We start from the raw sequence: 13985 nt of genomic DNA on the forward strand, positions 1-13985 counted from the left end.
TATTCAGCAACTACTGGTTAGAAGGATGGCCTAGCACCTGCAAATTAAACGCTGAAAGAATTTGCTTTGCCTGAGCAAATGTAAGCAAGATTTCAAATTGGTACTACAATAATGGGACATTGTTGCTTTCTCTACAAGGAGGACTTGGAAAACTAGAGAAAACACAGGAAGCACATACTACTTCCCAAACAGTCCACTCAATCCATCCCACCCCAAATCTCTCACCCCAAAGTCTGCAGATCCAACACTGACCTTATCAGTCACCTCAAAATTGTAGTTGAAACGGAGACTGCACAAGAAACAACAGATGCCAGGATTTGCAGCAAACTCAAATAGCTGGAGGAATTCAGCATGTCAGGCAGCATCTGCAGAGGGAAATGGACATTTGGAACTTTGGGTTGAGACGAATGGTTTGAGTCCAGAAGAGGGTTTTGAACTGAAACACTAATTTTCCATCTCCCTCTACAGTAGGGATGTTGTATAACATGCTGAATTCCTTCAGCAGCTCATTTCAGATTGTAATGGAAGCATGTCCTCTCCACTCAAGGGACTGCAGTTCACACACACTCCCAATCACATTCGTGGGACAAATGTACAATTCTACTTAAATGCCAATTGGCATGGGCCCCTCAGATATAACTGGTTTATTTTACTGCTAATTCAGTCATGGCTGCAGCCCTTAGTACAGCTGCAGGATTAGGGCTAGCAGTAGATCAATGCCAGCAGCTGAACTGTTCCAGAGGCTACAAAGTTCAGAATGACAATGATTTTGGCCTCCATAGGCAGAGTAGTTTAGGAACTGGACCATGCTGGAAGTGGAAGTCAAGGGAACACGCAACAGTCCTCATTGAGGACTGGTGGTCAACACCTGAGGATCGATCCAGGGTCCAACATATTGATGCAATTATGAAGGAGGCATGACAACAGCTATATTTCATGGGAATATAAGTAGTTTGAGGAGAATTGGAATGTCTTGAAAGACACAAATTTCTACAAATGTACCGTGGAGAGCTTCGAACTGATTGAAGCACCATCTCGTATGGAGGGGCCCCTGCACAGGATCAGAAAAAGCTGCAGAAAGTTGTCAGCTCTTCCAGCTCCATCATGGACACCAGCCTCCCCAGCCCCCAGGACACTGTCAAATGGCGATGACACAAAAAGGCAGCATCCATTATTAAGGACCTCCCATCACCTAATCTGCTAATTAAATTTGCCGAGGACACTACATTGATTGGCCTTATCTCAAACAATAACGAAGTAGCTAACAGGGAAGAAGTCATCTCACTGACACGGTGGTGTCAAGAAAACAATCTCTCCCTCAATGTTGCAAAAACAAAGGAGCTGGTTGTGGATTACAGGAGAATGGAGATGGGCTAACCCCTATTGACATCAATGGATCTAAGGTTGAGAAGGTAAACAGCTTTAAGTACCTCAGCATCCACATCACTGAGGACCTCACATGGTCTGTACACACTAACTGTGTGATGAAAAAGGCACACAGCGCCTCTTTCACTTCAGACAGTTGAGGAAGTTTGGTATGGGCCCCCAAATCCTAAGAACTTTCTACAGGGGCACAATTGAGAGCATCCTGACTGGCTGCATCACTGCCTGGTATGGGAACTGTATTTCCTTCAATTGCAGGACTCTGTAGCCCAGCACATCTGTAGTTGTGAACTTCCTTTGATTCAGGACATTTACAAGGACAGGTGTGTAAAAAAAGGGCCAGTAGGATCATTGGGAACCTAAGTCACCCTAATCATAATCTATTCCAGCTGCTACCATCCAGGAAGTGGTAATGCAGCATAAAAGCCAGGACCAAAAGGCTCCCAGACAGCTTCTTCCACCAGGTCATCAGACTGATGAACTCACCCTGATTTGAGTGTACTCTATATTACATTGACTGTTCTATTTATTATGAATTACTATGATTACACATTTAGATGGAGAAGGAATGTTAAGATTTCTCATGTATGCGAAAGATGTAAGAAATAAAATCAATTCAATTCACCTAGGGGACATAAGTCTTTTCATTACTACCATCAAGGAGGTGGTAGTGGAGCCTGAAGACACACACTTTTGCAATACTTATTAATTTTTGAAATATATGTACTTATTGTGATTTATAGTTTTTAATATTATGTATTCCAATGTACTGCTGGAGCAAAACAACTAATTTCTTGACATGGCTGGTCCCATACTCCTCTAAACCAGTGGCTTCCAAAATGGGCAATATCATCCCCCCACCCCCTGAGGGCACTGGGAGTTTCTAGGAGGGCAATAAAGATAAAAGGAGTGCTGGGGTTGGGTGCTCAGTAGCAAAGGGGGCAGCTGAGGGATTACTTGCTTAAATTAAGAAAATAATTACTAATTTTAAGCATTTGATTCTCAGTGCTCCATGACTGATTACAATGATCACGTAATCAGCTCATCTCTTGCTAACCCACCGTTCTCTTCGACTTTGCTTGAAATGGTGAAAACCAATGTGATACTACTGTACTTGGCTTATCATGGGAAACCTGGACTGAGGAGATTGTGTTATTTCTGGACCCAGCTGTGCATTATTGCCACTCACTACTGCAGTATATATATTTGCTAGTATAATTCCCAAATTCTAATCACGCAGAGGCAATTTCTGTGAATTAGAGCATGGCGTTTAAAGTAGAGTCTGCCCTTTCGAATGGCCTTGACAGCATTTATCTAGCCCACGGCCCAATCGAGACATCACTTCCCCACTTTATATATCTTCAGACACAGTCACACTTTGCCTAAGCTATGGTGACCCCAATACTTTCCCCTTTATTGATTGCAGCGCTTGAGGTTGGACTTAAGCAATAGTGGTTGACCGTGCTCATTAATCCACAACAAAAGTGGCAGAAGCAAACCAAACAGAAAAGTGTAGACAGTATAGTGTGGAGTAAATGAAATATGGATTTACATCAGCACCAAGCAACCAACAGCAGACAATGTGGCTGCTGTGTGAAAAAGTTTTTTCAAATGAGGCAATTAAATCGCCCAGGCCCCTTCAACACTTGAAGAGAATACACTGTGATAAAGCAAAGAAGATTTTGGTTTATTTTCAGACAATTCATGAAGATTTTCAGAAAAGAAAACACTTCAAAACATTTTTGCTTGCACTTCACAACAAAACACAGATGGCCTACATGCTTCATACAACATTTCATTGTTTATTGCTAAATCTGGAAAGCTCCATACAATTGAAGGACTGATTCTGTAAGGCAAGTTCTGAGTATGGTTTTACATAAAATCAGCAAGACCAAATAATTAAAGTGATTCTTCTTGGTGAACACTCTGTTCAAGGACAAACATATGAAGTGTCTGCAAATGTTGTGTAACATACTAAAGACAACAGAATTTGCTCTGCAGCTCGATGAGTTAACTTTGCTAGGCAACAAATCTTTGTTGGTTCAAGAGCTGTTATTTACAGACACGAAAGAAAATGGTGCCAGTGAACAGTACTACCAAGGGTGACATCTTTAAGATGAGTCACAAAGCAATTCTTTTCACTTCTTTTAATTTCAGATATGGTTCTGCTACTGTTGGAGCCTGTTATCTACATTCTGACAGTGTGTTTTCAAGTCGAACAAGCAATCTGACATTTTACTTTCTCTAAGAGAGTACCACGAGGCTGAGAGCAAAGCATGGGCCCTGGAGACGGGGCACAAGCCCATGATCGACTCCATCTCTTGCTGATTAAAGCACCTGCAAAGACCAGAGGAGGGTGCCTGTGTGTGACGGCTGCTCTCTCAATTCTCCCGAGAGAAGGTCCCTGCATTTGTATAATCTCTCTCTCAATGCTGTTGGACAAAGGAGCCAGAGCAAGATTTGATTGGCGCGGTTTGTGGATTGTGGACTGTGGATTCATATTTATGATGCGTTCTAGATTTAGGTCCCTTTTTGTTTTTGTAGCTTTAGGTGATTCTGAATTGGGGCAGCCTGCAGATAATGAGCACCGAGATGAAATGAAATATGCTTTTTGATGTTGTGTTTTACTTCCTGTATTTTTGCTCATTTTTTTGGTTCCCATTTGCATGATTTTTTTGCGCGTGGGGGGGGGAAGGGTCAGTTTGATGTTTTCTTTGAATGGGTTCCATGGTTTTTCTTTGTTCTATGGCTGTACCTGGGAAGTCAAATCTCAGGGTTGTATACTGCATACATATTTTGATAATAAATGTACTCTGAGTCCTTTGAATTGAAAGGTGAGTCAATATTTTGGATTGTTGAGCAGTATTTCAAAGAGAAGGACACTCCACTCACCAACATTCTAGCCCATGCAACAGATGGGGCACCATCAATGACAGGATACTCCTGTGGGAATAAAAACTGGAACTAACATAATTACCATTCACCGTGTAATTCACAGACAACGTGTTGTTGTGAAAACCCCAAGTGTTTGGCTGCACAGATTATTAAATGCTGTTATCACAGTGGTAAATTAAATCAAGTCCCAAGATGTCAAATTCAAGTTTTATATTGAGAATGATTAACAGTTTGAACACTTGCTGTTGCACACAGAAGCCAAATGAGTTTCAAAAGGAAACTGACCATTTTATGCACTTTTTGACCAAGTTAACCCTATTTAAGTACAACACTGGCCATGATGACCTTTTCCAATTTCTGAGCCTGAGTTGGAAGAGAAAGAAATAATACCAGATGATGATCTTCAAGTATACTTTGTCCACCCGAGTGAGCTGCATAAATACATTATCAGAGAGATTTCAAAATCTACCTTCAAACCAATTTCCAGCTTTGGTAATACATCCATTCCTGAACACTTGAGATGAGGAATTAACAGGAAGGATGGAGGAAGAACTGCTCTCTCCACAAGATGACTTTGAGCTGAAGTGAGATTTAAAAACTCCTATCAGGACTTTTGGTTGCAGAAAAAATCTGAGCTCCATCCTGCACTGTGGAGAAAGGTCAAGAATTTCTTTAATGCCTTTCCAACATTTTTAGTGGGGTGCAGTTTCAGTGCTGTAGCCCAATTTCTTTCAAAGTAATAAAGCAGACTGCAATTTACTGAACATGGGGATCTGAGACTCCTAAGTGACATTCAGCCTGTTGTTGAGAAGCTGATATCACTGCACCAAGCCCATCCATCTCATTGAAAGGTGACAAAGCAATGAAAAGCAATAGTTGGACTACTAATGTAAACTCTAAAATTATTGTTTTAAATCTATTTTACTGTAATTAAAGACATAATTTTATTTGTAATTTTAAATAGATGTGATTAGTTTTTGCAATTATTTGTCACTGCTTTGAATTTGCAGTTCCTATTTTCTTTCACTGTGCATCACAATTCAAAATTCTTTATAGTTATAATGTAATGGTTGGAAAGGGGGGTGGGATGTGGTCAAGAGGGCAGTAACGCGAAAAAGGTTGGGAACCACTGCTCTAAACATTTCCAGTTATTCCTGAACTATGGTGTTTTTGTAACTTAATTATAAAATATCAGTTTTCCATTTGGTAGTGCTGAGAAAGGTAGCACTTGGTAATCTACTTTCCAGGCTTAGAGCAAACTGCTGGAGAAACTCAACAGGTCAGACCACATCTGTGGAGAAAGTTTTCAGTTAACATTTCTTGTCAAGTCTCATCATCTGAATAATTGGTCCAGATGGAAAGTTTTGACCCATAATGTCAACTGGTTACTTTCTTCCACAGATGCTTCCTGACCTACAGCAGTTTGCCTCTGCAGTTACGATATATCACTTTGACTGGTTTCGCTTTATCCATTCTACCAGTCACATTCTTAAAGGGCAAGAAGCATTTTCTCTTTCAGAAATTCATTTCACATTTTCAAGTTGGAATTATTTAGTTCCATCATTTGTTTTCTAGGAATTCTATTATACCATCGTTAAATGTGGTTTTCCCCTACTAGGCTAACAGTAGTTTCATGTTTTCTTTCTGAGTTATTCTTGAATAGTGGGGTCTTGCTACTCCTTACAGAATCCATCATATAAACAGGACTTGGATGGAATGAACAAGCAAGAAAAAGTAGCGGAGAATGTGTTAAAAGGACTGTGGAAAGGCCATTAGAAGCAACGAGAAAGACGAAAGACAGAACAGTAACAGGCAGTGACGGTTGAGGAAACTATGACAGCGGACTCGTTTGGAGAAACCCCTCCCCAGTTAACTTTCCAAAAGTCGGTCGCTCAGCTACCTTTGATCCTTTTTGGTGCTTGGTGAACCGCTTCCAGCGGAAAAGCCCAGACGTATCAAGCTTTAACTCATCGACCTCTCCCAACATCTTCGGTCGTTTATTTCAAACAACTTAACTTGGAAACAGCCCCCCCCCCCCCGTCGCTTGCTGTTGCTCAGTCAGTTGGCAGTGCGGGACACTGGGACTTGTAGTTCCACTGTACGGGGGACCTGTTGATATCAGGTAACAGAAACAGTCCCCAAACTACAACTCCCAACATGCAGTACGTGCAAACACACCATCTCGCTGCTTATCACTATGACAACGACGAACGGCTACAATGAAACATCAAACTTGAAACATAAATATTAAGTTTAAAACCGGGGATCGTTCATGACAATCAAGGAATTCAAAAATTATAACGGAGAATCAGAGGTTTATAACAATGAACGTCCATATTCATGAACGTTCCTACCTTGCTATTAACATTACATCCCTTCGAAGACTTCCACAGGTTGAACGAGTCCACTCTGAACCTTTTAATTTGCCCACTGGTGCATTATGATGGATACCTTGGTGCAGTTTCCTCTTCTTCGAACGGAGAAATGTAGTCAATTTGTAGCCTTCCTTCAATTTAATCTATCTTTCCAGGCAAAATCTCAAAATCGTGGTTGATTTCTATATCTCCCGGCACAATGCATAACCTCCAGGGTCAGCATTTGGTGGGACAGCTGGTGCTTGATTGTGCAGGAAAGCATGTAATTTGGGAGTTGGCTTACTCCTTTCATCATTCATGAAAAACAATGTTCCAAAGCATTAATAAAAACACAAAATGCTGGCAGAACTCAGCAGGCCAGACAGCATCTATGGGAGGAGGTAGTGACGACGTTTCGGGCCGAAACATCAAAAATAGAAGATTGTCAATACCTCTAGTTGAACTGACTTTTTGTGTGTTTTCCCCTAGCTGTCAGTCTGTGGTTTTGTATTGCCATGTGTCCCTGCCCCTGCTCTACTCCGGACCCTGTATTACTGAGTACTGCATCTCTCACCTGTTTCTCATTATTACCTGTATTGCTGTCACCTGTGTCTCATTGTGCTCCACCTGTCATCTGCCTCTCTGTTTATTGCTCAGTGTATTTCAGTCCTGTGTTTTCACCTGTTTGATGCCAGATTGTGCCAGTGAGTTTTCCTGAGCCTTTCCAGTATTTGTATCTGACCTCTATCCATCTGAGTACTGACTCTGCTTGTTTCCAGATTCTGGTTTTTGGATTTCTCTGGAATTTTTTATCTCTGCCTGAACTTTGACACTGACTTTGTTGCCTCCCCCCACCCCCGGATTTGCTACTCAGTAAATATCACAGAGCACACAGTACGTGGTCTGTGATTGGGTACCTGCTTCAGTGTCCTGACAAAGATGTAATAATAATTTTGTATTTGTCTCTGTAGCCTTTAATCTGTGTTTTTATCTTGCTTTACAAATGTGTTTAAATTCAAATCACTTTGGAATAGTATGAAATATTATTTACAGTTGATCTATATTTAATATTCACACAGAACTTAAACAATGAATAAATCAAGTATTATTTACAATGGTGTGGTTGTTGGACTTACCATTCTCACAAACATCATCAATCAGAATTTCATAGCATAGTAAACAGATATTAACACAAAACAAACATACTGCAGACACTGGAAACATGAACAAATAAAAACAAACGCCTCTCAGGTCAGACAAGATCTAGCAAAGAGAAACAAAAAAAACCAAAGCAATGAGGATTAAACATGTTATTTTTGATGGATATTATTCCTTGATGCTAGAGCCAACTCTCTGAAAGAGCTGTTCACTTGCTGGTTTCTCATTTACAGCTTTTGATTCCAAATATTTTTCACTGTCCCTCTTAAAATCTCTCATGAATATATTATTTTTCTTTTAGGATATTAAGAACCAGAATGTCTATTTATCTCTTGTATGCTTTTGGTGGTAATCTATAATTTGACTTCTTGTAAGAGACTAAGAAAAAGACTTGCTCCTATTCACTTTAATTTCCATCACAACTTGCCATAGAATTTTCTTGCCAAAGTGCTAATGAAGAATAAAAACTGGCCACTATCTCAGCTTCTGACTTTGGTATGTATGTTATTTAAAATCTGGATTAGACATGCTCAATCCTGTTAACTGGCAAAGATAAAATAAGAAAATGAGATGCTGGAAGCTTGGAATAGAAACAAATATTCCAGAAAAACTGAGCAGGCGAAGCTACACAGATGAAGGGGCTTAGACCATCCTCTGGCTCTCCTACAGGTTCTGCCTGACAAACAAGAGAAAAAATAAGGATCATGTAGGAAAACTAGTGGGAGAAAAAACACTCAGTTACCTCCCCTCATCAAAGCTCCACACCTTGAGAAAACAATTACCTAGGATAAATTCTAATGACTCTTGAGATTGTGTATAAGGTGCAGAGATTTAAGCTGAAAGATACATAGAGTCTTTATTCAGCAGAACAAATGGCTGTATTCTTGGAGAAGAGCAATTTCAATAGCTCACAGTTCAAAGTACATTTATTATCAAAGTATAGAACCTTGAGGTTCATCTCCTTACAGGCAGCCACACAACAAAGAGATCCTAGAAGAAGCCATTTAAAAAACTGTCAAACACCCAATGCGCAGAGAGAAGAAGAATCCTGCAAACAATAAAAATAACCAAATAACATTCAGAACTGAAGTTTTGCAAAAGCCACAAAGCCAGGCATCACTGCAGCTGGAGTAGGCTACAACCTCAATTCAGCGCAGTCCTGAGTAAACATCACAGAGCAGCAAGCAGAACCAGCCAGAAATGGCCCATCCCTTGCCTCCAGTCCTGACATCCTGACTTTTCCAATCTGGTCTGGAGCTTAAATAGTCCAAACATCGGGTCATTCCTCACTTTTGGATAGCTCTGGGGCCCGGATTCTGCCATCACAATTCAGCCCATACGACCTTTCCAATTCAGCCAAGCGCTTAAATTGATCAGACATTGGGACTTTCTTTGCTCCCACCTCCACTATGCCTTGCCTCTCCATTGTTAGCAGTGATCGTTAGTAATAAAGTGTTATTAATAATGTGTTTGGTAGTTTTCATTGCTCCCTTTATCAATATGTAATACAATTTAAGCATTTCTTAGACTCAAAACATTGACAGTAACTCTGCTGAAGTACATATTGACCAAGAGAACACACTGTAACTGATAAACCACCTCTGAATGTTCACACACCATTGTAAGAACAAGTAATACTCATAGATGGTTTGAAAGTTCATAGAATAGAGAACCCTGATATCCAAAATAGTGTCTTGAGAGATGACTCACTGGGTACACAAATATCCCAGTTATTGATAGACAGAGCAAATATGCCTATGACCGTGTTTGATGTGCTAAGTGAAAATATAAGTATAGTCTGGAAACTTCATTGAGCGCCATCACAATAAAGGGAAATAACTTAGCTGAAGGTATCTGATACCCTGTTTGACATAGGTCAATTACTACAGCCCCCTTGTCATATGTTTGATCAATGCATGCAAGAACATCTCATAGTCATGTCAGTCTACAAACCATATGACTAGAGTGGCCTCCTGCTATGAGCCAGTAGTCTGGGTTTTGCAGATGGTTCTGTGTGTTTATAAAGCTGTCCTTTTAATTTCTGTTCAAAATTGATTACTGCTTGCAATTTACATTTGAACTGGCTCTTTTGAAGACTGTCTTACTTGTATTAATGCCTGCTAGCCACATAATTCTAGTAGGATATCCTATGTCTAATGGCACTGAAAATTGACAGCCTCTGTACACCCTCAAAATTTTTGAGGTTGTAACGAAATGTATTAATGAGAACTGTGCAGTATATGTGCTTTACACTTGCTTCAGTAAGACCCCAGCATTGTTTATCCATTCACAAAAACAACCCTCTATGTGCTGTGGATCCCATGAGTCCCAGTCTTTAGAACTAGTCTCTCATGTGAGACCATGTTGAGAGTCTTACTGAAGCGAATGTAAAGGACATCTACTGCACTGTCCTCATTAATACATTTTGTTACAAGTTCAGTTTACACCGCTAAAAAGCCAGGTCATAAAGGCAGTTCAAAAGCTCAACTCCGAAAGGAAAACTACAGGCATGACGGACTGGGCTGTGTCCACCACTTTCTGTAGACTTTTCCATTCCTGGGCAGTGATGCTTCCATACCAGACTATGACGCAATCAGTCAAAATGTTCTCCACCGTGCATCTACAGAAGTTTGTCAGTTTTAGAAGACATGCCAAATCTACACAAACTTCTCAGTAGAAGCACTATGGTGCCTTTTTTGTGATGGACTAATGTGCATGTCCCAGGACAGATCCTCTAACATGATAACACCAAAAAATTTAAAGTTACTGATCCTCTCCACCTAATGAGGATTGGCTCATGCCTTCAGACTTCTTCCTCCTGTAGTCGATAATTAGTTTTTTGGATTTGCTGATATCGAGTGAGAAATTATTATTATGGCACTATTCAACCAGGTTTTCAATGTCTCCCCTGTATGCTGATTTGTCACTACCTTTGATTTAGCCAGCAATAGTGATGTTATCAGCAAAATTAAATACAAGTTTAGAGTTGTGCTTAGCCACATAATCATAGGTATAAAGTGAGTAGAGCAGGGGGCTAAGCTTAGTGGTGCACCTGTGCTGATGGTGATCGTTGAGGAGATATTATTGCCAATTTGTACTGACTGGGGTCTGCAAGTGAGGAAATTAAGGACTCAATTGCATATGGAGGTATCAAGGCCCAGGCCTTGGAGTTTATTGATTAGTTTCGAGGGGATGATGGTGTTGAATGCTGAGCTGCAGTCAATGAAGCACATCCTTATGTACACACTTGTATTGCCCCCATGTTCCAAAGATGAGTAAAGCACCAATGAAATGGCATCTGATGTTGACCTATCACAAACAAGTTAGGGGGCAAAAGTTTCGGGGTAACACGAGGGGGAGCTTCTTTACTCAGAGAGTGGTAGCTGTGTGGAACAAGCTTCCAGTAGAAGTGGTAGAGGCAGATTCGATATTGTCATTTTAAAAAAAATTGGCTAGGTATATGGACAGGAAAGGAATGGAAGGTTATGGGCTGAGGCAGGTTGGTGGGACTAGCTGAGAGTAAGTGCTCGGTATGGACTATAAGGGCCCAGATGGCCTGTTTCTGTGCCATAATTGTTATTTGGTTATAAGGGAAAATCTGCAGATGCTGGAAATCCTAAGAACATACACAAAGTGCTGGAGGAATTCAGTAGGCCAGGCAGCATCTTCGGAAAATAGTTGGCAGTCGACCTTTCAGGCCGAGACCCTGCATCAGGACTGGAGAGAAAAGAGGAGAAGTCGGAGTAAGAAGGTTGGGGGAGGGAGGAAGAAACACAAGACAGTAGGTGATATGTGAAACTGGGAGGGCTGAAGTCGAGATCTGGGAAGTCAATTGGTGAAAAAGATAAAGTGCTGGAGAAGGGAGAATCTGATAAGAGAGGACAGAATGCTATGGAAGAAAGAGAAGGCGAGGAGCACCAGAGGGAGGTGATGGGCAGGTAAGGAGATAAGGTGAGAGAGGGAAATGGGAATGGAGAATAGTGGAGGAGGGGCCACTACCAGAAGTTTGAGAAATTGATATTCATGCCAACAGGTTGGAGGCTACCCAGATGGAATATAAGGTGTTGTTCCTCCAACCTGAGTGCGGCCTCAGCTGTCTAATCTGAGAGTGGAATGAGTCTTTTTATTCAAGAGCTAAGGAGATGTCCTCTTTCTTCAAAGAAAGGGGCTTCCCTTCCTTCACCATCAACGCTGCCCTCACCCACGTTTTCCATTTCGCACCTGTCACACCTCACCACATCCTCCCACAATCCCAGCAGGAATCGGGTTCCTCTTGTCCTCACCTACCACCCCATTGCCTCTGTGTCCAGCACATAATTCTCCATAATTATCACCATCAAGCATATCTTACCCTCCCCCTCATCTTCTGCTTTCTGTAAGGATTGCTCCCTATGTGTCTCCCCTGTCCGCTCGTCCCTCTCCACTGATCTCCCTCTCAGCTTGTTCCTTTGCAAGCAGAACAAGTGCAACACCTCCTCCCTCACCACCATTCAGGGCCCTAACCAGTCCTTCCAGGTGAGACGACACTTCACCTGTGAGTCTGTTGGGGTCATCTACTGTATCCGGTGCTCTTGGTGTGGCCTTTTGTATATTGGTGAGACCCGATGTAGATTGGGAGACTGTTTCGCTACACTTCATCCGCCAGAAAAAGCAGGATCTCCCAGTGGCCACCCATTTTAATTCTACTTCCCATTCCCACATGTCAGTCCATGGCGATGAGGTCACACGCAGGTTGGAGGAGCAGCACCTTACATTCCATCTGGGTAGCCTCCAACCTGATGGCATGAACATCAATATCTCTAACTCTGGTAATGGCCTCCCCTCTCCTTCACCATTCCCATTCCCTCTCTCAGCATATCTCTTTACCTGCCCATCACCTCCTTCTGGTGCTCCTCCACATTCCCTTCCATGGCCTTCTGTACTCTCCTATCAGATTCCCCCTTCTCCACCAGTCCACTTCCCAGCTCTTTACTTCATCTTTCCACCTCTCCTGGTTTCACCTACTACCTTGTATTTCTTCTTCCTTCCCCCCCCCCCCCAACCCTAAACCTTACTCATCTTTCTTCTTCAGTGCCTATGAAGGCTCTCAGCCTGAAACATTGGCAGTTTACTCCCTTCCATGGATGCTGCTTGGCCTGCTGAGTTCCTCCTGCAGTTTGTGTCTGCTGTTGACCTATGGTGACAGTAGGCACATTGGAATGGATCCGGTCACACCTCAGGCTGGAGTTGATTTGCTTCATGGCCAATCTCTTAAAAGCATTTCATCTCTAGAGTATGTAAGTGTTACTGGATGATAGTCATTGAAGTAGGTTACCATCATTTTTCTGGGTACTGGGATGATTGAAACAGGTAGCTACCTCAGATTGCCAAAGTGAGAGGTTGGAAATGTCACTCCAGTCAGTTGGTTAGCATTCAGTACTCAACCAGATACTCTATCTGGGTTTGATACTTTCCGTGGATTCACTCTCCTGAAGGATACTTTCCCATCAGCCTCAGAGACTGAAATCACAGGGTCATCAAAGGCTGTGGAGGTTATGTTCCGTCGGTCAAAGTGACTATTAAAGACATGAAGCTCATCCAAGAGTGAAACCTTGATGACATTTCTGTTGCTTGGTTTCACTTTGTTGGAGGTGATGGCAGTCAAGCTACCTCTTGTACTTTCCAGGATCACCAATCCTGAATGCCAATGATCTGGTCCTCAGCAGATTGCAGATCTTTTAGCTCATCCGGTGCCTATGGTTGGGGAAGATTCGAAATGAGAGATATCCATCCACAAAAGTCTTTATAAAGTCCGTAACAACTATGGCATATTCATTCAGGTGCTCTGATGAGTCTTTGAACATGGCCCAGACCACAAACAAAGCAATTCTGTTACCACTCTTCTGTATCCTATGGCCACCTCTTTAGAAACATAGAAACACAGAAAAGTTACAGCACAATACAGGCCCTTCAGCCCACAAAGCTGTGCCGAAAATGTCTTTACCTTAGAAATTACCTAAGCCTACCCATAGCCCTCTATTTTTCTAAGCTCCATGTACCTATTCAGGAGTCTCTTAAAAGACCCTATTGTATCCACCTCCACCAACGCTGCCAGCAGCCTATTCCATGCACTCACCACTCTCTGCATAAAAAACTTACCCCTGACATCTCCTCTGTACCTCCTTCCAAGCACCTTAAAACTATGCCCTGTCATGC

At 41.9% G+C, this 13985-nt stretch overlaps 1 protein-coding gene across 3 annotated transcripts in view; it reads right to left on the bottom strand.

Annotated features, from left to right (window-relative positions):
• The window catches only part of ccdc191 (coiled-coil domain containing 191), a 53367-nt gene extending 47054 nt beyond the window's left edge, over positions 1-6313 (bottom strand). Inside the window, exons 1-2 of one of the 3 annotated variants that reach the window (XM_059968075.1) lie at positions 6179-6283; positions 4276-4326 (exon numbers count right to left, since the gene is read on the bottom strand). In XM_059968075.1, the coding sequence (XP_059824058.1) occupies positions 4276-4326; positions 6179-6265 (138 nt within the window). In that variant the 5' untranslated portion in view covers positions 6266-6283. Of the gene's footprint in view, positions 1-252; positions 366-4275; positions 4327-6178 lie in introns of all 3 variants that reach the window. The other 2 variants (XM_059968077.1, XM_059968076.1) reach the window with 2 other exon arrangements.
• Positions 6314-13985: the final 7672 nt, after the last annotated feature.

Source organism: Hypanus sabinus, chromosome 4 (genome assembly GCF_030144855.1).
Source record: "Hypanus sabinus isolate sHypSab1 chromosome 4, sHypSab1.hap1, whole genome shotgun sequence".
Taxonomy (NCBI): Eukaryota; Metazoa; Chordata; class Chondrichthyes; order Myliobatiformes; family Dasyatidae; genus Hypanus; species Hypanus sabinus.